Below are 26,747 nucleotides of genomic sequence, written 5' to 3' on the forward strand. Positions count from 1 at the left end.
CATGTTTCCCAGGCTATTGCAGGTTCTGACATAGGAAACGGTGCATCAGCCAAGATAGCAGTACAGAACCATCCTCAGGCCACAGGGCAGTGAGATGCCCTAGACTCAACCACAGGTGAGACCTTGACTGGATGCCTCGCTTCGGAGGATAGAGTGGGCTGCTTTTATTACAGGGTTACTGGAAAATCAAGTTCACATCTCACTTTATTAATCACCACTTTGTTTAAGGAATCTAGAGTTTAATTTCAATAATATGGAGGAAAAATACAAGTAGAAACTGTTGCTTGCTTGCTTTTTGCTTGGAAACTGGAAAAGCCCCTCTCAAGATCCTTGAATCAGGAAGAAAAGGAACGTCTCACAATTGCTCACAGGCAAGGGAGGTAGCAGGATAAAGGGATGGGGGAATGATCACTTGGGAAGGTCGTTTCTATGGAGTCTCAAACGACAGGCAGAAAATACTCTTTCCTGTCTTTTCCTTTTAGGATCTGGGTCAATCCCAAGATTTTAAAGATTTTTGTTTGCTGGTTGTTTTCTGGGAGAAGGACAGGTATTTTAAGCTGCATAATAAAGGTGATCCACCGGGGCTATTTTTAAAAACATGGTTTCTGCAAAGTGAGGTTGCCATGGGAATTACTCATCCCTGTTCAAAGCCGGGGTAATTACTGGGAGAAAATCTTGCCTAATGTGCTTTTGTGTTTTCTGCAATGCTTCATCAAACCCCAGCTCCCTTGTGGGGTTGCTGTCAGTTTTTTTCCCTCCCTTAACTTATAGTCTTCAGGTACCTGGGGCTTCACTATTTTCCCTGGAAAGAGAAAGGTGATTCCCTCTAGCACAGCGAAGTCAGAAGTTTCTCCTGTACAAGATAACCATTAAGAGAACAGTTTTATTTTATTGTTCCTTTGTGTGTGTTATGAGAATCACCGATAAGCCATTCTCTAATGTCCTTTTCCTTTCACTCCAGTCACTGAGGAAAAATAGCCTCTATTTGCACAATTTGCAGAGGGCTGGGTGGTTTTTTTTTCATGTAGAGTGAAGAACCTTGCCTGCCACTTTACTGTGACTAGCATCTCCAAAGGCAATTGGGATTTTAATGGAAATTTCCAAGTGCTCGCCGGAAAATACTTTATAAGGGGAGCTAATGGTGGTAGGGTCTATGATTGGAATTTTTGTTCTGTGTTTATACGCTCTTGTTTTTAAGCGGCTTTCAAGTTTCTTAATAAAAATGAAAAAGGCTTGCCGTATTTATAATACAAATGCCAGAATGCTGTCTCCACAATTTCTGCTTCAATTAAATCCTTATCACGGAAATCCTTTGAAGAGGGATTTTCTGCTTTCGATTTCCCTGGCCCAGGGGCACTCGACAAGGGTGTTATGAAGAACACCAAGAACGGTGGGAACTATTGCCGAAAATGGTGGATCCTGAAAAGAATTAAGTCTACTTTTCTGACAACCTAGATCAAGTCAAAGCTTTAAGAAAGCGTGGATAAGTAACAGGAGCAGTTGTCTTGCTGCCTCCCATATAGGGTCCTCTGATGAAGAAAAAATACGTTTTTGACATTCCACTTTCCAAGTGGGAGCAATAATACATGCTGTATGGGATAAACCGTGTTATTCCATCTGTACCTGGGGAGGGTTCGCTTCGGGCGGGCGCTCAGAGGGGCAGGTCACGTTCTCTTTCGACTCCTCCTCAGCCCAGCACACACCTCTCAAGCATCTTTTTATGTTTGTCCTCACCAAATCAAAATACCGTGTTCAGGAAATATGAGAAACAATCACATTTCCTTTTAGAGAGAAAATAAACTCATATTTCAATTTTGTGTTTCCGGTGGGATAGTGTTACTAGAGATTTTTAAAAGCATGTCATGGTTTTGTGACTTTGGCCATAACGCCTATCAGCTCTCAATCCTTTTCCTGGAGATAAGCGGTCACAACCACAGCCCAGACTTCTGGATTACAATCTGCTTTGGAAACAAAACAAAACCTGCTTTCTAGTCTATGCAAACTGCAATTTCAGACTGACTGGCTGAAGGCAAGACACTATCTTCCCACTTGTTTATCCACTGACATAAGACGTTCTGCTTCCATGCCCTGCGCACAGTGTTGAGTGGATTATAACTGTGAAGAAGAGAGGTGACAAGTTTAGTTAAAAAAATAAAAATAAAAAAAGCCAGGCATGGTGGCCATGCCTGTAGTCCCTGCTACTTAGGAGGTAGACGCAGGAGGATCGCTTGAGCTCAGGAGTTCAAGGCTATAGTGCACTATGGCCGTGCCTGTGAATAACCACTGCACCCCAGCCCGGGCAACACAGCAAGACCTTGTCTCTAAAAAAAAAAATAAAATAAAAGATAAAAGTAAAGCCTCTAAGGATAGCTAAGGGTAATATGCAAGCCTCTAAGGATAGTTAAGTGTAATATGTCCATATCATAATTTTTCACTAGAAATTTAGAAGCAAAGGATGATCTCAGTTGAAATCTAATTAGTGTCCTGGAAGACCAAGCACGGAGCAAAAACAGAGAGATGGCAATCCTAGGGGAGAAACAAGCAGATGGAAGAGTAACAATTGAATGTAAAACAAATGGAAATTTCCCTGAGCAAATATCTTAGTTGGGGAGTTGAAAAGACTCTCGTTGGAGCAGTTCTGATGAAAAAAGACATATAAGAAATATCCTAAGAAAGGTTCTGAACTCCAGTGACACACAGAAAATCTTTCAAGTTTTCCCAAAGAAACAAGCAAACCAAGTCTACCAAACAAAAGCCTAATTACTAAAAAGAAAAAAAAAAGACATTGGCATCAGACTTGTCATCTACAATCTTGGATTCTGCAAAGATAGTAGAATAGCATCTCTAGATGGCTGAAGGAAAATCAACACATGGAAATCCTTGAAAACAGAAGAGGCATCCTGCACAGAAAATCATCATCATTTTCATCAAGAGCAACATGACTGAACTACAGCAGAGAACCTGGGAACTGGGGGAGAGGTAAACGGGAGAAGTAGTATCACATTAGGGGAGGGGAGGCGAGAAAAAGGAGGAGAAAAGGGGGAGGTGAAAAAGGGGGAAAAAGGGGAGGCAAGAATAAGGAGGAGAAAAAGGGGAGGCAAGATAAAGAGAAAGGCAAGGGAATTCCAAAGGGTTCATCCCTGTGGGAAGGGAAAGAATGTAGAGAGAAAGAAGATCCTGGAGGATGAAAGAGTTGGCATTTTATTGTCACATGACCACAGAGAAATATGGATTTTGTTATAAGCAAAAGAAAAAGGGCAGTAACAATGCAAAGGAATAAAAAACACTCTAGGAATTCCAAAGTGAATGCTTGCAAGTAAGCTAGATGTTTTTGCAAACTCTACTGTTTAATCTCTTTAATATTAACATACAATTATTAATCTTTCATTTTCTAACTGAACTGACATTGATTATGTGACCAAGCTGATAGATACAGTTTGATACTATGCATACATATATACACACAAATACATTTATATATTATATAATTATATAATATATATTACATATACACATATGCATTTATATTATATATATTTATATATAATATATATTAATATATTATAATACATATTATATATTATTAATATATAATATATATTTTATAATATATAATATATATGTTTTATAATATATAATATATACATACATATACATTTATATTATATATTACATAATTATATAATTATATTTATATGTATATGTGTGTATATATAAATATGTTTACTTATTGTATCCAGGCAATACATTTTATGTCTTATGTCTTTTATTTTTTTTTTTTTGAGATGGAGTCTCACTCTGTTGCCCAGGCTGGAGTACAGTGGCGCAATCTCGGCTCACTGCAACCTTTGCCTCCTAGGTTCAAGTGATTCTCCTGCCTCAGCCTCCCAAGTAGCTGGTATTACAGGCACCCACCACCATGCCTGGCAAATTTTTATATTTTTAGTAGAGATGGGGTTACACCATGTTGGCCAAGCTGGTCTCGAACTTCTGACCTCAAGTGATCCACCGGCCTCAGCCTCCCAAAGTGCTGGGATTACAGGTATGAGCCATGGCACCCAGCCCTTATATTATTTTTTTTAAAAAGTGAATAAATGAAAAGTTACATTTCTTTAAAATTATTACCTAATTTGCTTTTTAATATATGGTTCCCTATTAATATTTTGCTGTGGAATCTGAAAAAAATTTTCCCATCTACTTTTCAAATGATAAAGAAATAGGTAAACTAGAACACAAATAAGCTCTTGACCCTAAGTTCCTGCCACATACTAAGCATTGAATAAATGGCAATTCTTTTGACTGATTTTAGAGAAACCTACTCTGGTATTCTCTCTGATGTAATAAGTATACATAAGCAGTTGTACCTGCAGGAGGTGGCAGGTCATTACACCTGGACTGAGCCTTGGAGATCCTGGCCCTTTATTCTGCACATGAGAAAATGCAGATTTGGGAGGCTCTTGATGTTTACAAAGTCTCATGGCTGCTACATGGCGCAGCTCAAAAGCTGACACGGAGAAATGCAAAATTTCAACGCATACAGTAAAAAATGTTAGGTTTCATGATATCTTTTACAAATGAAATCTTTTTTTTAAAATTATTCTCTTGAGAAACTGGATTCCAGGACCCTAAAGAACTCTGCAGTTCTTTTCTCAAACACACATGCTTTTTAGAAGCCTGGTTATTTGAAACAGCGGAGCTTACTTTTTGGTCGATGTATTTGTTGTCCTCAATTGCTGAGCGTTTGGAGTGGTCGCAGGACGAGGAAGAGGTGGAAGGGAGGCTTCTCAGGAGGCAACATGTGTCCTGTTGCTGGCGGTCGATAAACTGCTTCATAAAACTCTCCCTTTGCAAATGAAGTATACGCACATCAGGCATTATTAATGGAATGGAGCAAGTGATAGCATTTTGCAATGATAAGTTTGCTTGAGCAAAGATAAAGCAATGACAAAAGATCATAGACAACTAGACCATGACGAAAATATTTCATTAGCAACGGCTTCCTAGAAACTCAGTGACTCCTGCTTAAAAAGCAAAACCCTTGAAATAACTTTCAAGCAATATTACTCAGTAACTGATGGTAGTTTTTTGAATCTGTTTTTTTTTTTTTTTTTTTTTTTTTTTTAAGATGGAGTTTCACTCTTGTTGCCCAGGCTGGAGTACCACAGCACAATCTTGGCTCACTGCAACCTCCGCCTCCCGGGTTCAAGCGATTCTCTTGCCTCAGCCTCCAGAGTAGCTGGGATTACAGGCATGAGCCACCACACCTGGCTAATTTTGTATTTTTAGTAGAGATGGGGGTTTCTCCATGTTGGTCAGGCTGGTCTCGAACTCCCGACCTCAGGTGATCTGCCCGCCTCGGCCTCCCAAAGTGCTGGGATTACAGGTGTGAGCCACCGCACCCAGCCCAGTTTTTGGAATCTTATTGTGGTAATAAAACACCTTTTTTCCTCTCTAAGACTTGGAAGAATTAGTTGCTCTCTCTAAATGTCCATTTCTCATAAGAATGATTAAGAGAGAATTTTACATTTTAAGACTCAAAAGCAAGTGCCTTCATCTGATCTTCAAAGCATAATGAAAATTCAAGTAACGTCTCTTCAAATTACCAAATTCAATTAATTTTGTTTTTTAAGATTAGAAATGCAAATATATTTCTATCTGAATTTTAAATATTATGGCACCACATCCAGTCTCATACTTTTATAACCCTCCACAGAATTATTTTTAAAACTAGTAACATATTACTATAATTCTATTTGTAATTTCTTGAGCTATAACTAGAAGAATTTCCTTTTATTATTAAGAACAGGTGTTTAAAGCATCTTTTATGCATTTGCTTAACTGGAGGGCAAACATGGTAGAAAATCAAATTAGTATGAGTGGAGAAATGCCATGGTTCTTCTTTTAAAAAGTGGAAGACAAATTATATGGTAACCTGACATGGTAGGCTAAATAAATGCTGTAGTAGTACACAAACTGGGCCAGCTGTGGTTTCTCTGTTTGCTTGAAGATAAAAGGGCCACAGAGGCAATTTTAGTCTTATATGGTTGGGGTCAGAGATGGATGTCTACCTGCCATCCCTGCAACACTGAACAGCTTCTCCAGTTTCCTGGGCCGTCCCATTCCCGAGGAGTCATCCCAGAGAGAAGCGATGGGAAGCAGCCTTCTTGCTTAGGCTACTGCAGTTATAAAGTGACTCTTCTCTGAATACATTGCTTAAAAGGTCAAAGTTGTTTGTTTATTTATTTTTAAAAAATAGAGGTAGAGGTAGTAGAAAGATAGGGAATAACTTAAAATAGAAAGAAACCCAAACCACATATACTTAAAAGAAGGGTTAAATGAGACTTAAGATGGTGAATCTTTTACGATGTATGTGACACACGCAATTAAAGGGATACTTTGGTACCTGATTTTAGGAACTGTAAAATCTGAAGGAAGCTTGGAGATTTTCACCATTTGTGGTCTGTTTGGAAATTTTTCAAAGATTCGCAGACGCAAAGGGAGCTTTTCTTTGGTGTCTGCATTTGCTTCACTTTGCTTTAACTAAAGAAAAAATGGAAAGAAGAAAAAAGGGGGAATCTATAATACTATTATACATGTTACACAAAATTAATTTTAGAATGGAAGCAATAATAAGTAATTACATGAAATGCCAGTAGATGGCAGCGAAGGCCTACCAAGTATATGACTCTTACCCGAAATAAATTGCTCCATGAGCTAAAACTTTTGAGTTACAGAAATAAACAAAAATAAAACTTAACAACAACAACAAAAAACTAAACCGGAAAAAAAATTCAAGGAAAATGTTATGTTATTTTATTCCCAAAGAGAAGCCTCTTTTCATCTCAGACATTTTGAATGGTTTACTATTACTTGCATATTTAAACAATAAAATTTGTTTACACACATATAAAGCTAGAATTAAAAATTTTAAAGAACATGAAAAATAAAAAAAAATTAACTACAGAATCATACCCAGTAGTATTTGTAAAGAGAGACAATGGCAAGAAAATTGGTTATGTGGTCTAGCAGATTAAAACAGAAAAGCTCAAAACAGAACCACCACCTTTGGTCCATGCAGCGAGTTTTCTACTTAGCTGCAGACATGTTTGGACACGACGAACTTAAATGCCATACGATATCTCTGTGAGAAACGACAATCAAATGGATTTATTTAAGAGTATATATTTATATTTCTACAAATTGAGTTTCAGGGAAGCTCAGGTTTAACATCATAAACTGGAACAAGGCTGAACTAAGATACTGTGAAGGTGGACTGTGGCTCGCAGAATTCATGCTGCACTTTCCTACGCTCTCTTTTTCTCTCCCAGTGCAGACGTCTCTTGGAGTCCCTCTTTACTTCTGTTTACCTCTCCCCTTCTCCCGGACCTTCTGCAGACTGGAACACACTTCCCCATGTCTGCCCTGTCTTCTGTCCCGGCTCCCCAAACTGCATCTTTTAACGCTGATCCCTTTCAAATAGTACCTTTAGTTCAGGCTGCCTTTTTGGAGGGGTTTGGGAGGCAGGTTTCAAAAACTATCTGCTCATTTACCTCCTTTTTGGGTACGCTTTTACTCTATAACTAAAATTTGTCTTAGGTGTTGTGGAAAGATAAGAATTAGAGGCCAAGAGAGATTTTAAAACAGGAAGAGAATTGGCAATGCATCCCTCTTGCACGTGGAAATACAAATTGGCTAAGGAGAAGATGAAGGCTTCTTTTTGGGGAAACATTCCCATTTCAGTATGATGGATAATTCAACTATCCAACTGGTTGTGAGCTCATGATGAGATGATCCTGATTTCTGGTTTTCTTAGTAGGCTGCAGAAATTGCTCTTACATTTTTGTTTTGTGTAACACAAACATTTACCTTAGCCATTTGTAAGTCTGATTTGATTTTGTGGGTAGCCTTTGGTTTTTCTGTCTTAGATGGTAATCTTATTTAGAGAAGGAGTCACTGCTGTTCATTGCCTCCTCCCCTCCTAACTGGAGTGCTCAACACAGTAATGTGTGCAAAATGGCATGTTCTCAACAGTTCCATGGTTATGATGATGCCGATGGCAAGGAATTAGCTCCCAAAGACACAAAACAAAAACTAGTAGCATCTCCGTGAGATGTACGCAATCAGAAAAACGATTCCACATATGAATAAAGAGATTTACCAGGAAGAGTCTTGTTTTCTATAAGTTGATACAACTAGTAGAAAAATATTTGTCAGTGGTAAATAGAGCAGAAATAGTAAAAGCAGTTAATTTATTAGATCAGATCAGAGTGTAAGGCAGGTATATCCGGCCAAAGGTGATAAGATAAAGCAGAAATAAAGTATTTGTTAACTCATGCATTTGCCGACTCATTTATTTATGCATGGATACTGTCACTTATAAATCAAATCTTATAGGTCAGGTTAAGTTCAGGGGATATAAAAACAAGTAAGTCAGGCACTCGCCCTCATGGAGCCCCACAGTATAACTGGGTAGATAGTTCTATAAACAGACAATGATAATAAAATAGAATGGCCACTCTGGGTAAATATAGGAACAGAGTGCTTGGAAACACAAGGTAGAGAGCAAAGAGAGAAATAAGAAAAAAATGAAGGCACTACTTCTATTCCAAGAGACTTCATGGGCAGCAGAATAGAGACACATGGTCAGAAGAGTTGACTTGGGGGCTCTAGATGTATCAGCACTGTATGTATATTTTATGAGAATTCAATGTCTTCGAAGAGACAAAAGGGCAAATGGTATATTAATTGGGACATGTCATTGAAATGAAAACACAGAGTTCTTTCCTAAAAGCCTCTTGGTCTGCCCACTGCCTGCACCCCACCAGTGCCTCCCTGGCCAATGTACCACTGGGTTCCTGCACTCCCTGCAGTGATTTCTCCATCTGCTTCAGATCTTTCTAATCTGTTCTTCATTCTGTGGTTATTGTAATTTCTCATGCTCTGTCTTAAAACCTTTCAATAGCATTCCATTGCCTTTTTCTTTTCTTTCCTTTCCTTTTCTTTTTTTTTTTTTTTGAGATAAGTCTTGCTCTGTTGCCCAGGCTGGAGTGCAGTGGTGTGATCTTGGCTCACTGCAACCTCTGCCTTCTGGTTCAAGCCTCAGTTTACTAAGTCATTGGAATTACAAGCATGCACCACCACGCCTGGCTATCCACCGCTTTTAACAAACAAAAATAGAAACTTTTGTTTTAACAAACAAAAATAGAAACTTTTTTTTTAAAAAGATATGGGATCTTGCAGTGTTGCCCAGGCCAGGCTCAAACTTGTGGGCTCAAGCGATCCTCTTGCCTCAGCCTCCTGAGTAGCCGGGACTATAGGTGTGAGCTGCCATACCTGGTCAAAATCTCAATCTTTGATCTAGGCTCAAAGGCCTTGTTTTGGTGCCTCCCTGCCTGTCCAGCCTCAGCTAGCCCTATCCCCACACCAGGTTCCAGTCACATCCTTCAGTTGCTCGGAAAGATCTGCACCCTCTACTTCAGAACCTCCGTACCTCCCGTCCCTCTGCTGCCCCTCTGCCGGGCTCCCCTCTCTTCTTCTTTCTCTCTTGAACTCCATCAAATTCTACTTGTTCTCCAGATTTCCGTTCTACTAGAAATTCCTCAGAGAAGCTTTCTCTGACAAGGTTTTCCTCTTACAAGCTCATAACATGTTAGGATGAATCCTATAATATTGCTGTTTGTGTGGCTCAAAGCAGTTGAAAATCTGCATTTTCTTACGGTTCAACTGAATCCACATTACATTAGTTTCCTAGGACTCCTGTCACATGTTACCACTAGATTGTTAGCTTAGCACAATAGAGATTTACTCTCTCAGCATTCTGGAGGCTAGAAGTCAAACATCAAGGTGCCAGCAGGGCCATGCTCTCTCTGAAGGCTCCAGGGGAGAGTCCTTCTTCTTTGCCTTTCTCTTGTTTCTTGTGATTCTTAGCCATGCTTGGAGTTCCTTGGCCTGCAGCTGTAATGCCCCATCCCTGCTTCTGTCTCCACGTGACCTTCTTGGCCTGTGTGTTTCTGTGTCTCTGAGTCTGATCCCACTCTCCTTTTCCTTATAAATGCCAAACACTGGATCATCCAGAACAATTAACTTAACTGATTACCTCTGCAAAGACTCACTTTCCAAAGATGGTCTTATTCTGAGGATCCAGCTGGACACACATTTTGGGAGAATGCCGTTAAACCTCCTACACGTACTGTCGTTTGAGGCTATATTGTGTGATCCCTTGAACAACAGATCTCTTTTCGCTGAGACTGTAAACTTGGTGAGGACAGGAACCGTGTAGGGATCTGCTCATTATTCCAGGGCCAGTGGCTGGCATGGCGCTGGACACAAGGTGAGCTGAGCAAATATTCAGTGAAGGAATAATGGCGTTGATCAGGTGGTGGAACTCAACTCTAAACTAAACTCTCCAGCAGACGAATGGGAAATAAAAGAAAAGATTTAAATATATCCTGAAGTGTAGAGAGATAAGCAAAAAATATCTATTGATTGATTGAATAAATTTGTTGGTGTGGAGTATGTGTGTCCTTAGATTCACAGAAGAGAATAAAATTAGACTCCTGTGTTGTTTAACCTGAACGGCATCTGTCATTAACAAACTAATGAAGGTTGAGACAAAGTACAGATATAAACATTTTGTAGGCTGGGTGTGATGGCTCACGCCTATAATCCCAGCACTTTGGGAGGCCGAGGTGGGCGGATCACGAGGTCAGAATATCGAGACCATCCTGGCTAACACGGTGAAACCCCGTCTACTAAAAATACAAAAAAATTAGCCGGGCGTGTTGGCGGGCGCCTGTAGTCCCAGCTACTTGGGAGGCTGAGGCAGGAGAATGGTGTGAACCCGGAAGGCGGAGCTTGCAGTGAGCCGAGATTGCACCACTGCACTCCAGCCTGGCGGACATAGCGAGATTCCGTCTCAAAAAAAAAAAAAAAAAAAAAATTGTAAAGGGACATGTCAGGGAAATGGCAAGATATATTTTATCAAAGATCCTTGAATATATTAACATATGTAGGATACCAACAGTCACCTTGTTTACATGTTTTAAAAATGGGTTTCACCCCCATTCTAACTGGTATTAGAGATATTTACACTCCCCAAAGCTTGCATGCTCCTTAGGAACAAGATACTATTTTAAATTTACTTCTCTAGTACATTCTAGGGAGTAGAAATAGAACTCTGTAAATAAATGAATTAGAACTCAGCACCACTTGGTCATTGCACTGTGAAACTACAAAGAACAGATGAGCAGCTCTTTTTGGAGACTCAGAGGGTTCTTCACGATTGTGCAAACCTGGCCATCATCGCTCTACAGATGTGCATAAGGGCCAGTCAACATAGAGGAAGATGAGTGGCTGCTTGAAGGGTAAGTATTTCAAATCTCACTGCTGAGGCACTGAATCAAACCTCCTAAAAGCAAAGTGTTCTCTTTCTGGACGGCAGTTCCTATGCACTCTTTGCTGTTATTGAGAGAGAAGCAGCATCAACTAAAAATGAGTACAGGTACACTCAGCAGCCCTGTAGGTCCTCTCCTAGGTGCGTGCCTGCAAGAAATGAGTGCACACCCATATAAGGCACAAGACATCCCTTGGCCACAGCAGTGCCAGTTGTTAGAGTCCCGAAATGTGAACTGTCCAAATGCCCTCTAGCAGTTGAATGGAAAAATACATTTGGATTTATTCAAATATTTGAATGAGTTAACTACATCTCAATGCAAGAATGTGGATTTCACAACATAACAGTGAGTGAAGGAAGCCAGACACAATAACAGAGTACATACTGAATGATTCCATGCGGATGAAGTTAAACCAGCAGGTGACACTGACATGTGCTGCCCGGTGTCTGCAGAGTGGTTGTCCTGGGTGGGGGTGGAGGGGAAGGGGAGGGAGTATGGAAAGGGGCTTCTAAGGCACAGTCAATATTTCCTGAGCAGGGTGCTGGGTGTGTTCAGTTTGCAAAAATGTATAAAATACATCTTTCTATATGTATATTGTAGTTCAGTTAAAAGTTTTTAAAAAGGGAAGATGATACAGTTAAGCAAAATTACTCAATTCTTACTTCAGCACTATCAATCACCATAAACTCTGACTTCTTTCCCAACCCATGATTTTGACCAAACTACAGACAGAGAAAAAGGAAGAAAGAGTAAGATGGGAGTAGACAGGGTGTGTGCTGGTGGTGGGGGATGAGGTGACCATGACAAATAAAGTGTTACACATTACTTTGAAGTCACTATTAAGCTTCTTTAAAATGTAAAGAAATGGTATTCTACCTTTTATCCAGATTCTTTTCCCATTTTTTTGCATTTAAGCAAAGATTTTCCAAGATTAAATTTACTTTGATGCAAATGAACGAATAATATAGATTATAAGAAGTGGATATGAATTTTTAAGATCATTATACTATACCAAGAAAAGAAGATCTTTCAACATAAAGTAATTATAATTGTAAATGTCCATTTCAAAAGTGTTTTAAAGATCATGATTCTTGAAGGGAAAGAACATAGTGTAGAGAATCCTGGGATTTTATTTTTCATATTGAAAAATCTAATGTAAAGAACAGTACAAAGGCAGTTTATAATGGCCTCAGCTGAGCATGAAGTCTGACTGCAACCGAGAGATCAAATGATAGCTTTGTCACACATTCACATGGTAAAGAAAAGCACATTTGCAAGAATGAAATTAGAATCAAAGAAACAAACTTCAAACCTTGAGCTTTAAGACTGGAAGTCATCTAAGCTCAGTGCTCTTCTACGCCTCAGCATCTGCCTGGCTGAGATATCATTATACATTGGGCGGCTGAAAGCCTCTGCTTCCCCTGGCTTCTCAAGAGACTTCGGGTATAATTGCTCTGCATGACACATACTGTGTTCTGCCTCATCGCTTAAATCTTCCCTATTTCAGCCTGGGCTTTCCTCTGTTAAAATATTCAAACATTATTCAATTTCAGTTCCTTTCTGATTGCTGTGAGGAATAGCTGAATTGAAGAATTACCTTAAATATAAATTTTTGTAATTTTTTTGTATGATTTCCCAAAAGAAAACAATTTAAAAAACATTCAGACTTGGGAGATTCTCATTTTGAAACCTAGTCCGTGTTAGTTTGAAAACTGTGCGTAGATTTGTGAGTTGACATAACTGTAGAATATTTTGTGGTTGTTCAATATAGGAAAAATAACCACATTATCTTCAATCAGGAGAAAGGAAAGGAGTTCCTCCTCTTTGTTATGTGAATAAATTAAGGCTGAATTCTCTTTGCTTCTTTACACAGTGGCTTTGGCTGTTTTTTCTGGATCTATATATATGACATAGCAATTCAGAACATAGCGTCTTCCTAAGGTGTAAACTATTATTTTTTCAAGGGAGTTTCTCTTGCTAATTTGTATATGTGATTTTACAACCCAAATTACACAGTCAAAACAGATGGGGTATCTGGAATAATGATCACACATGTTGGTTTTTAATAATATCTCTGTGTAATTATAAAACCTTAATATATAAATATAAAGAATATCCCTCACTGGCCTGTAAAATCCAACACAGAATTTATTCAGGTGGGTGGGCATTGTCTTTTCTGCTGTGGACAACAGGCAACCAACTCAAATTAGTGCATAGAAGACAGCGATACTGTAGACTTTTCAAATGTTTCATTTAAAAACATGTTTAAGTTACTAATTTGCCCCCTTTTACAAAAATATTTAATACATCCAGTATGCCCAAGGTCAAAGTGGGGTTTCAATTATTTAGGCACATCAACTGAAGTCATAGATATAAATTGGAGGGCTCATTTCTTGGTTAGCCTATGGGCCATAAAAGCTACATTTTTATGTGACAGCTGACACCCAAAATGCTCATAACATTAGCTGATTAATTGCATGTGCTGTATCCTGTCTGGTTACTCATTCGTCCAAGCAGTATGCTCCTGAAGTAAGTGTGAAGAGAAGCTCTGTTTTCAGAGGAGCGGGTACACTGGGCAATTAAGTGGCTGTTTGTGCTTGTTGGTTTGGGAGCTCAGCAGAGCACTTACAACAGACTGTTGCATTTATGCCATCTATGAGATCCCCAAAATGTGCATAAAATGTTTACTTTCATGCTGTTATCACAACCCTTAAGATCTTACAAGCTTTAAATGTCCTTCAGAAGGTTACTTTGTGCAACAACATAAATAATATTTGCAGCAAGGCTAAGCTAACCAACAACTCTAATAAACTAGTAAAAGAAAAAAAAACCTATTCAAAAACCAGAATACCTAATTATGTTGAATGAACACATTTTGCTCACATTATTGTCCCTTAATATCCCATTAATATCATTAATAATTTCTTAGAGACAGTGGTGATAAATAAAGATTGATTTTGTAGGTTTACTCTTCTAGGTCCCAAACATCTCTATTTTATATTGTATCTCTCCTTTGTTATTCAACTGAGACACAGTTGTTTCCATTAGAGAATTTACTGAGTCATAGAAACATGCTCAGTATGATAAAAAAGTATATATCTTTTTGCTCCACTTCAGATGAAATTATATTAGAGTTTCACGTAAACTAGATACTTGGTTCTTATTATGAGATGATTATTCATAAGTGCTAGGGGAAAATGTCATACCAAAGGGAATTCAGGACACACACACACACACACACACACACACACTCACACACACATACACACACACACTCACACACACATACACACACACACACTCTCTCACACACACACACACACACTCCCATGTAATTTTTCTCTTTTTAAATTTATAAAACATCAGAGATAGATAGCATAAGTAAAAACAGTAAAAAAGTAAGAAGATATGGATTTAAACTTTTGTTCGGTTTTATAATCTCTTCACCCCTTTGGATTTCAGTGTTCTCAAAAAATGAGATCTTTAGTCTTTTATATAAATGCCAGATGTATAAGCGAGCTAGCAATATGCCTGTAATTTGAATTACTCAAGGGAAATGTGCCATCCAAACCAAAGCTATCACCATGCCACAGTGACTGCTTGCTCTACAGGAGGATGACTTCACCCATATGAATGGGGTGACAGGTAGGTGCTCTTGAGTCCCTTTCCTCTGGCTAATCTGAGACCACTCAACCTCTCCCTCTCTCCCCAATTTATTCTCCTTTGCTATGTTGATTGGATTGTTTTCTCAAGACTCTTGGTTGTAAAAACGAAAATGAAAATAGGCAGTTAAACCATTTCTCGTGATCATGCCTCCTTCGCTATTTAAGCTTGCTTCTTCAAAGAGATACATGTACACCACCATTATGTCACTTCCCACCCCTCTTCCATCCTCTCCTGTCTCAGGCGTCCCCCCTGCCTCACTGAGGCTGCTCTTGGCAGTCAGCACACTTCCTATTTTGCTGAACCCAGTGGTCACTCGGTCATCCAAATTTCATCTCATTGAGACTCCTGAAACCTCCCTAACTGGCTTTTTGTCTTAGTCTTGTCCCTTTAAACCAATCTTTTAGAACATCTAGAAAAGAAATACCTTTATGTCTCTCTGGTCCTTAAACCAATGCAAAGACTATCAATTATGTATAGAAGAAATTCGAATCTTCTTAGCATGGCATAAGTGGGCCTTCCAGTGCTTTGCCCTCTGTGCTCTAACCTGTAGGTTTGTGACCCCCTCACACAGGGATGTCACATGAAGATACTGTTCCCCATGCCTGCAATACACGTATTTAACTCTTGTAAATCCCTCTAAAACCATCTTCTCCAGGAATATTTCTCAGAATAACAACTGGTAGAGGAAGCAGTAAACACGCATGCTGGATATGATGCTGAGCACTTTATGCTAATATTATTTAAACCTAAAAATTAGCTCCCTGATGTTGGTACCATAATCAGCTCCATGTGACGCAAGGTCATCGATGAGGAAACAGGTCCATGGAGCTTCAGTCAGCTGCCTGAAGTCACACAGAACTGGACTTCCGGATTCCAGAGCTTGAGCTTCTAAAACTGTTGTATACTGCCACATCCAAACAACATTTTCAAGCAATTGGTACGCTTTTACTTCTGAATCTTGTGCCTGTTGTTCCTCTTATATGGGATATTTTCTCTCACTTTCCTAAGAAAATTTTATGCTTCATTTTTAGACACATCCTCCAGGACCTGCCTCTAAACCAAATTAGCCACATCTTCCTCTGTGCACCTTGCATTTAGTCACATCTTCCTGTGTGCTCCTTGCGTTTAGCCATATCTTCCTCTGTGCACTTTGCTCAGCGGTTTGCACTATAACTTTCTAATTATGTGTGCTTTCCCCTACTAGCATGACACATTTTTAATTAAGGGCAGAACTCTCTGTAGCCCTGTGGCCTCACGTTGTACACACGATACAATGACAATCCAGTGGTGATGAGATGAGAACAAGAAATCAACACTAATAGACTCCCATCAACAGGCAGAAGAGGATCATTTGTAATATTTCTCCTCATTCTATTATTCTTTTCTTAGAGCCTTTACAATATGGAATCATCTATATTATACAGCACAAGCAAGTCTTCCAATTTCAGACGAGTTATATTACTGGCAAAGACAAGTTACATCAGATTTTCTACTAGAAACAAAATCACAAAAATCACATGTGGCTCTTGATAAAGTGTGTGTTCCCAGCTTTTTGAGATCAAAAAAGCATAATAAAGTGTAAACTTGATACAACGTATTCATGGCATAAAGTTACATACATGTATGTGTCTTTGAACAAGGCAACACAGGAGCTAATTTATATGTTGCATTATTATAGCTTACCATAAAAAATTCTCATCCTATTTACAACAACACTATTTTGAAGTAATTTAAAACTTACACGAGAGTCGCAAAGATTGTACAGAGAGTTCCTGTATACCTTGACCTAGCATGTTATATACCGTAGAACATTTATCAAAACTACCAAATTAACCTTGGTCAAATACTTTTAACTAAAGAGCTCATTGGGAATTCCCAGGTTTTTGCATGAATGACTTTCATCTGATCCAGGAGCTCATCCTGGAAACCACATTGCATTTCATTGTCACATCTCGGCTGCGACAATTCCTCTAATTCTTCTTGTTGTGAGTGACCTTGATGGTTTCGAGGAGTACCGGTCAGGTAATTTGCAGAGTGTCCCCCAAATTTGGGTTGCCTGAAGTTTTCTCATGATCAGACTGAGGTTATACATTTTTGGGACAAGTATCATGGGGATGATACGCCCTTCTCATCATATCAGGGTGTACATGACATTGAGGTTAACTGTCTTTACTTGGGTCAGATGACGCCTGCCAGGTTTCTGCATTATAAAGTTACATTCAATGTTTCTCTTTTCCTACTCCATTGGCTTGAAGCAAGTCACTGACTTTAGCTGACACTTAAAAGAGAAGAATTAAAGCTTTATCTCTTAGGAAGGAGGAGTATCAAAGAATTTGTGGGCAGATATTAAAGCTGCTACAATAATTAAAAAAAGATGTAGAGAGGACACTTTGAGGCCACGCGAATGTTCTATTTCTCCTTAAAGTTTCACATACTAATTTTGGTATTCGTTAGCTCTTGCCTATGGCAATTACAATGGTGTCCTAATGGCCATTTTCTGTTTCCTTCATTTATTATTCTATTATTTCTATTTCTCTATGTTTATTACTTGGAATTATTCTGTGAGAATCAGTTGTCCCTTCTCCTTTATTTATGTATTCAATCATGTATTTATATAAATATGTATTTGTGACTATTTTATGTATTCTTTGGGTTATAACCCAATACTGTCCTTATTCATTTCATTGCTCAAAGTCTTTCTGCTTTGGCCACTAGGGGCTCTTTCAGTCGGCTTCTCTAGTCTTTAGACATCTATCTATTTTGTTTGTTTCTTTTTTCTTTTTTTTTTTCCTTTTTAGCTCTTCGTTATTTTCTGGCACCACAAAAATGTCCTATCCTCATCTTGTGTTTTCTTTAACTCAGCTCTAAAGCTCTACAAAGTCACCCATCACCCTTGTCAAAGCTGGTTGAGCCAGAAACCGGGCCAAAGAGAAGGACTTTCTATAAGATCGGCCAGCATTGTGAGGCAATCAGAGATGAAATTCCTGCCCAAAAGGAATCATATTGATTAGCTGGATCAATCAGATCTGTTCTTGTTGGGAGTTTTGAACTTGAGACACAGAAAATGTTTACTATTTGCAATGGAACTGAAAGTGAAAATACACAAGGAGGGAAACAGAGACAGATTGAGTTACCATAAAGGCAAACACCAGCAGTTATTAAATGTTGTTCTTCCTCAAGGCTCCACTATCTTTTTTCTTCCCACCCTATACAATCTCATCCAGATTTATACCTTCCAGTATTATGAAAATATGGAGAACTTTACTAGAACTGAAGCTCAAAGGAGGCAGTCATTTTTGTCTATTCTGTTCACTGACCTACCCCACATGTCTAGAACAGCACCTGAATAAATAATTAAGAATTACAGCCGGGCGCGGTGGCTCACGCCTGTAATCCCAGCACTTTGGGAGGCCGAGGTGGGCGGATCCCGAGGTCAGGAGATCGAGACCATCCTGGCTAACACAGTGAAACCCCGTCTCTACTAAAAATACAAAAAACTAGCCGGGCGAGGTGGCGGGCGCCTGTAGTCCCAGCTACTCGGGAGGCTGAGGCAGGAGAATGGCGTGAACCTGTGAGGCGGAGCTTGCAGTGAGCTGAGATCTGGCCACTGCACTCCAGCCTGGGCGACAGAGCGAGACTCCGTCTCAAAAAAAAAAAAAAAAAAAAAAAAAAAAAAAAAAAAAAAAAAAAAGAATTACATTGAACTTTCACATTTGTATTTCTGGGCAGCCATCCTTCTCCCCTGAACTCCAGACCTATACACAACTATTAGGTATCTCTGTTTAGACATCTTGAAAGATTCACCAACTCAACATGCCCAAGGCTGAGTTGATGAACTTTTCCCCCAAATATGATTGTATGCTAGTGTTTCTTGACTCAGTTAGTAGAAACCTGAAACCAGGAGTCATCTTTGAGACTCTCCCACTCATGTCTTTAAATCCAACCTATCACCAAGTCCCACCTGATTTTATTTTCCAAATAGCTCTCTGGTTCACCACTGCCTCCCATCTTATAAGCTTTCAGTGGCTCAGGTCAAAGGTAAACATTAAAGGTAAATATCCCGGCTGGCATGGTGGCTCATGCCTGTCATCCCAGCACTTTGGGAGGCCAAGGCAGGTGGATCACCTGAGGTCAGGAGTTCAAGACCAGCCTGGCCAACATGGTGAAACCCTGTCTCTACTAAAAATATAAAAATTAGCCAGGAGTGGTGGTGCACGCCTGTAATCCTAGCTACTCAAGAGGCTGAGGCAGGAGAATCGCTTGAACCTGGGAGGTAGAGGTTACAGTGAGCCAAGATTATGCCGCTGCACTCCAGCCTCGGTGACAGAGTGAGACTCTGTCTACAAAAAAAAAAAAAAAAAAAAAAAAAAAAGGGTAAATGTCTTCACTGTGTTTCTCAGGGCACTGAATGGTTCATGCCCTGCTGACTTTTCCACACTCACTCTGTACCACTCCACCCTGGACTTCCTGCATTCTGGGTGCACAGAGGCTCTCCCTTCTCCCTGGAGCTGTGCTCCCCTCCCCTGACCCACCACACCTCTGTGAAGTCCACAAGGCTCATCTTGCAAAACTTAGCTCTCCTGTAACTTTCTTCATCCTCACCCTTGACCACCATTTGTGTCAGGGTCTTCTACGAATGTCTCTCCTTAAATGATGTTATTTTCTGAAGAAAGCTCATCTCAATCTTTACATAGTTAGGAATTATTTTAATTACTTGATTTACATCCAACTCCCCTATTAGACCAGAAGGCTCCATGGGAGCAAAGAACTTATTTATTATTATACCTGGCCTAGCCTTGTACACATGGTAGGGACTCAAATATTTGAAGAATGGATGATAAAGCAGATGGTGAGGATGCTTCCAGGAGAATGGAAAAGTACATGAATTTCTTGAAAAAAGATCCAAATGGACTGTGTGAAGCTTGAGTCCAAAAGGAATCAGGGCAGTGACTCCAGCTCCAGCACGTTCCTATTTAATGTGTAGGTCCACACAGGGTAAACCTTACTATTCTAACTCCTCACAACAAATCTTAACACAACTATAAGAAAGCCTTTTTGTAATTCAACAACGGTCAGGTGCTGCATAAAACTGAAAACTAATTGTCATGCTTTTATCTTAGAACCACTGCAAACCTAGTTTTCTATTGCCTGTGACAGGATCTGAAAGAAAAAGTGCTGTGAGGTTGCTCTTCATTATCATCCTTGCTGTTTTTAACAGTACAGTGCAGTAAACTCATGCTTCTTAACAATTTTGTTCTCTTGATTAAAGGAAACACAATAAAATAGCATCCTTATAGTTAAGCAGTGGGCGGTGTTCAGCTGGAGTTGAAGTGTGAGCTTCTCTCCAGTTTGGGCACATTTCCCCTCCAAATCCCACTATATTTTATTTTATTTATTTTTTTGAGATGGAGTTTCACTCTTGTTGAGATGGAGATTTGCAGACACGATCTCAACTCACTGCAACCTCTGCCTCCTGGGTTCAAGTGATTCTCCTGCCTCAGTCTCCGAGTCGCTGGGACTACATACAGGCACATGCCACCCGGCTAATTTTTTGTATTTTTAGTAGAGACAGGGTTTCACCATGTTGGCCAGGCTAGTCTCAAACTCCTGACCACAGGTGATCCACCTGCCTTGGCTTCCCAAAGTGCTGGGATTACAGGCGTGAGCCACTGTGCCTGACCTATTTTTTTTTTTTTTAATTGAAGGGTTACCTTGCAGAGTGCTGTGGAAACTGGAATGAAAATAATTCTGAATTAGCACAATTAAAGAATGATACAACCGATAACCCACCAATGTGAACTCGAGTGGACAATCTTAGGTGTGTAGTTTCATGTTTGTTCCATGGTAAGAGAGATCATGCTAACAAAACAGTCCCGAGTATCCGTGGATGAGGCAAAGAAAAGGTCTCTAAAGCCAAATCCCTCTGGTTTGGGTTAATCATACGTGAAATGAAATTTCGGAAGGGCTTACAGAAACCTTTCCTCTAAGAAAGTCTGAAGTCTATAAAATTTTACTATGATGGGGTTTGATTCCTATAATCAAAGAAAGGCAGAATAAAATAACTCCATCTGCTGAGAAAGCTGCTCCAGGGTGGTGCAGGCTGGCGCAGGATTCCAAGGGTATGTCCATTGTTCCCTGCTGCCCCACGCTCTCAGCCAGGCTACTTGCCAGCTTTAGAAGGGATCGTTTCTTCTTGAGTCCAGAGAACAAGGCTCTGGAGGTGTGTTAGTTGTCTAGGGCCGCTGCCACAAAGTTCCAAAAAACTGGGTGGCTCAAAACAATAGAAATGTATTGTCTCACATTTCTGGGGGCTGGAAGTCTGAGATCAAGATGTCAGCAAGACAAGCTCATTCTGGAGGCTCTGAGGGGGGTCTACTCCACGGGGCTTTTCCAACTGCTGGTGATGGATCTTGGTGATGGACCCAGCAATCCTGGGTGTTCCTTGTGGACCACATCACTCCGGTCTGTTGCTCCATCATCACACGGTGCTCTCCCTCTGTGTGTGTGTCTCTTCTCTTTTTATGAGACACCAGTAATATTGGACTAGGGTCCACCCTAAAGACCTCATCTTAACTTGACTGCATCTACAAAGACCCTATTTCCAATCAAGTTACATTCACAGGGACTGAGGGGTAGGACTTCCATGTATCTATTTAAGGGACACAATTCCACTCATGTCAGGAGGACATCAATTCTAACAGGTACTTCTCCTGTTTTGAACTGACTTCTGAATCTCCCACTTTTACTTATTTGACTGTAAAAATCCAGTTGACTGTTTCTATCTTTATCTTTTTTTGGGGGGTTCAGGGGGACAGGGTCTTTCTCTGTTGCCCAGGCTGGAATGCAGTGGCACAATCACAGCTCACAGGAGCCTTGACCTCCCGGGCTCAGGTGATTCTCCTACCTCAGCCTCACAAGCAGCTGGGACCACAGGCCATGGACCACCACACTGCAATAGTTTTTATTTTATTTTTTTGTAGAGATGGGGCCTCACTATATTGCCCAAGTTGGTCTCCAACTTCTGGGCTCAAGTGATCCTCCCACATTGGCCTCCCATATTTCCACTTTTTGATTGACTTCTAGATTCCCAGGCTGTTGTTTTTATGCTGATAATTGATATTCCCAACTTTTGAGCCTCTGTTGTGACTTCTTGGCTTAAACCTTGATCTAAACTGTTCTCAGTCTTAGCCATTTCATTTCTTCAAACCAATTTTATTGCTGTTCATATCTTAGTGTGACAGAGAATTTATTATAAAAAGCCTAACATTTATTATAAAAGTAAGAATTTATTGTAAAAGTAGCTATTTCAGAAATAGCAGATCCAGATCAAATGCTCTTTAAAATTATCTTTTGAGATTTACATCATGAAAAGTTATGGGCAATAATAAACTGACATCAAAAGAGTCATCTCTGACCCAAAGATTGAAAGAATGGCTTCACGTGGAGTTAGGCAGCATCAACAGGTTTGAGTGACATGCAGAGTTTTCCAACTCTCAGCCACTACTTATTTATAGGTTCTTCAGGGTATGGTCCTCTAGCTCCTGGGCAGCTGTTCCCTGGAGCAGCAGGCATCCTTGATATCTGATATTTCCAGCTGCTTGTGCTTCCTACCTACTGACTTCAGTGTGTTGTACAAATATTCTCTATGCGTATCACAATGGGAAAAGGTTGGGTAGCACTGAAGCAAATGGTGTTAACATATCTAACAAAATTAAGAATCAGTCAGCAACCAGGTGGTGGAAACAGCATGAGGAGTTTGAGGAAAAGGTTGGTGATCCACCTTCACTTCCTTACCCGTCACTGATTTCCTATCCCCTGCAACCCAGCTCTGTGTCATCAAAGGCCCTGAGCTTGCTCTTATTGCTATCACTAACCACCTCCTTGTTGTTAATATGGTGACCAGTTTTAAAGAAAAGAAATTAATTGTGGCAAAAAACATATAACATAAATTTTGCCATCTTGATCATTTTTGTTGTGGTTGATGCTGTTATTTGAGACAGGGTCTCACTCTGTTGCCCAGGCTGAAATGTAGTGGCATGATCAGAGTTCACTGAAGCCTTGATCTCTTGGGCTCAAGCAAACCTTTCACCTCAGCCACCTAAGTAGCTATGACTACTTAGGTGTCACAGGTATGCACCACCATGTCCAGCTAGGCTAATTTTTTGTATTTTTAGTAGAGACAGGGTGCCACCATGTTGTCCAGGCTGATCTCACACTCCTGGGTTCAAGCAATCCACCTACCTTGGCCTCCCAAAGTTTTGGGATTACAGGCATGAGCCACCATGCCCAGCCCCATCTTAATCATTTTAAGTGTACAGTTCAGTAGTGTTAAATAGTGACATTGTTGTACAACAGATCTCCAGAACTTTTTCATCTTTCAAAATGGAAACTCTGTACCCATTGAACAACAGATCCCTCTTCCTCCTCTCCCCAGCCCCTGGCAACTATCATTCTGTCTTCTGTTTCTCTGAATTTGACTACTTTAGATAAACTCATATAAAGAGAAATCATACACAGTTTGTCTTTTTGTGACTGGCTTATTTCACTTAGCATAATGTCCTCAAGGTTCATCCATGTGTATCATGTGTCAGTTTTATTCATTTTTAAGGCTGAATGATATTTCATTGTGTGTAGATACCACATTTTGTTTATCTGTTCATCCACTGGTGGATACTACGGTTGCTTCCACCTTCTGATTATTGTGAAAAATACTACAATGAACATGTATGTGCAAGTATCTCTGAGATTCTATTTTCATTTCTTTTGGATATACATACCCAGAAGTGTATTATATCATATGACAATGCTATGTTTAATTTTTTGAGGAACTGCCATACTGTTTTCCACAGCAGCAGCACCATTTTATATTCTCATGAACAATGTACAAATGTTGCAATTTTTTCACATTCTTGCCAAACAGTTTTTTTGATAGTGGCCATCCTAATAGGTATAAAGTGATACCTCATTGTGGTTTCTATTTGCATTTCTCTAATGATTAGTGATGTTAAACGTCTTTTCATCTACTTGGCCATTTGTGTATCTTCTTTAGATAAATGTCAATTTAAGCACTTTACCTATTTTTAAAATAGATTATTTGTATTTTTGTTGTTGAGCTATAGGAGCTCTTTCATATTGTCAATATTAACTCCTTATCAGACATGAGATTTGGAAATATTTTCTACAATCCCATACGTTGGCTTTTCACTCTACTGATTGTTTCCTTTGATGTACAAGTGTTTTTAAGCTTAATGCAGTCCCCTATTTTTGCTTTTGCTGTCTGGCCATATCCAATAAATCACTGACAATTCCAATGTCGTGAAGCTTTTGCCTTGTTTTCTTCTAGGAGCTTTATGGTTTTAGATCTTTTGTTAAGGTCCTTAAACCATTTTGAGTTAATTTTTATATGTGATACAAGGTAAGGGCCAAACTTCATTCTTTTGTGTGTGGCTATCCAATTTTTCAACACCATTTGTTGAAGAGACTGTCCTTTCCCCACAGTGTGGTCTTGACACCACTGTTGAAGATTATTTGACTATATATATGAGAGTTTATGTGTGGCCTCTCTATTCTGTTCCACTGGTCTATATGTGTGTCTTTATGCCAGTATCATACTGTTTTGATTACTGTTTCTTTGTAATATGTTTTGAAATAAGGAAGTATGATGTCTTCAAGTTTGTTTTCCTTTTTCAGAATTGTTTTGGCTATTTGGTATCCCTTGGGATTTTATATGAATTTTAAGATTTCTATATCTGCAAAAAATGCCATTGGATTTTTGAGAAGGATTGCATTGAATCTGTAGATTACTTTGGGTGGTATTAACATTTTAACAATATTAAGTCTTCCAGTCCTTCAACACAGAATGTATTTTCACTTGTGGATGTTCCTCAACTTACGATGGGGTTTCATCTGGATAAACTCATTAACAGTTGAAAATACTGTAAGTTAAAAGTGCATTTTTCTGACTTATGATATTTTCAATTTACCATGAGTGTTTCTGGATGTAATTCCATCATTAGTTGAGGAGCATACTGAGTGTGTATCTGTTTTGCACCGTCATAAAAATCAGAAAATTGTAAGTTGCTGGGTTAGGTGGTTCACGCCTACAATCCCAGCACTTTGGGAGGCTGAGGCAGGTGAATCACTTGAGGTCAGGAGTTCAAGACCAGCCTGGCCAACATGATGAAACCCTGTCTCTACCGAAAATACAAAAATTAGTTGGGTTTGGTGGTGCATGCCTGTAACCCGAGTTACTTGGGAGGCTGAGGCAGGAGAATCACTTGAACCTGGGAGGCAGAGGTTGCAGTGAGCAGAAGATCATGCTACTGCACTCCAGCCTAAGGAACAGGTTGAGACTCTGTCTAAAGAAAAATTGTTAAGTAGACTCATTGTAAGTCAGAATTCACCTTTATTTGTGGCTTCTTTAAGTTCTTTCCTCAGTATTTTATAGTTTTCAGGGTATGTGTCTTTTGCCTGCTTGGTTAAGTTTATTCCTAAGTATTTTATTCTTTTTCATGCTACTGTAAATGGGATCGCTTTCCATGGTGACTGTTTTTTTGACCTCTCTGAAGTCTTTGAGATTGTTGAACAAGCCTCTCTCTTGAAACTCTTTCACCTTTTGATTTTGATGACAAACCTATTCTTTCCTTTTACCTCTTGTGCTGTGACTTAGGTATGATAATACACATTTTGGCTCCTCCTCACTGGTTTATACCATTTATTTATTACCCCTTAGGGAACCATCCTTCCCTTGGTAAGTTCATGCTCACTAAAGGCTTAAGTTACCATCTGCATGTTGATTTTGCTCCTTTTCAGTATCTATTTCAGCCTAGATATTCTACCTAAACTTTAAACTTTATATCTCTCCATAGACATTGTCTCATAGATATTTCCCAGGCCTCTCAGGGAAAATATGACCAATCTTCTTCCCCCGAAAAAAACCCCAAATAAATAAAACTCTCATTTCTTCTTTCTCTTGTATTTCTTCTGTATCAGTGCACTTAAAGAAATCTAGAAATCTGGGTGACATCCCTGCGTCCTGGTTTTTCTCCCTTCCTATATCCAATTTGTCACTAAATCCTCTTCTCTGTCCTCCACCACTTCCAATATTCTCTCATTCCGATTTCCTTTTGTTCAAGCTGCCATCACCACTTGCCTCAAGAACTGATTCTTCCATCTCCAGTCTAGGTGCCCTCCATTTCATTTCATACTGACACCAAAATGTAGGTACAATTATGACACCCTGTGCATAAATGCCATCAGAATAATATCAAGATGCTTAGTGCTGCTCAAGCATTTCCTGTGCTGGTCTCTGCTTATTTTTCCAGCCCACAGTTTTCTCTCTTGCTCTACACATTAGCCACAGCAAACTCTTAGTGTTCACAAAGCCACTCTGTTTTTTTCCCAACTAAGAAAGAGTCTGCAGTTCCCCTGGTCTTCAGTACCCTTCTTCATGCCATCTTCCTCCAATCCTCTTCACCTGGACTAGCACTACTCAACCTCCAGATTTCAGTCTGCACCTGCTTGTGAGAAAATGTCCCTGATTTCAGTCTGCTTTAGATGTTTTCTGTGTGCTTCCAAAACATTATCCTTATAATGATCACCACTGAACCCAAACTGCCTGTTTACTTGTCTCTTTCTGCCACTGGTTCATGAGTTATTTTTGAGGGTAGAAACAGTGTCCTGACTATC

The 26,747-nt window shown here is 39.6% G+C and overlaps 1 protein-coding gene across 2 annotated transcripts in view; it reads right to left on the reverse strand.

Moving 5' to 3' along the window:
• The window catches only part of NALCN (sodium leak channel, non-selective), a 354,786-nt gene that overhangs the window by 87,572 nt on the left and 240,467 nt on the right, over nt 1-26,747 (reverse strand). For both annotated transcript variants that reach the window (XM_028837268.2, XM_028837267.2), the window contains exons 16-17: nt 6,404-6,540; nt 4,702-4,843 (exon numbers count right to left, since the gene is read on the reverse strand). In XM_028837268.2, the coding sequence (XP_028693101.1) occupies nt 4,702-4,843; nt 6,404-6,540 (279 nt within the window). The remainder of the gene's footprint in view (nt 1-4,701; nt 4,844-6,403; nt 6,541-26,747) is intronic.

Source organism: Macaca mulatta, chromosome 17, assembly GCF_049350105.2.
Source record: "Macaca mulatta isolate MMU2019108-1 chromosome 17, T2T-MMU8v2.0, whole genome shotgun sequence".
NCBI lineage: Eukaryota > Metazoa > Chordata > Mammalia > Primates > Cercopithecidae > Macaca > Macaca mulatta.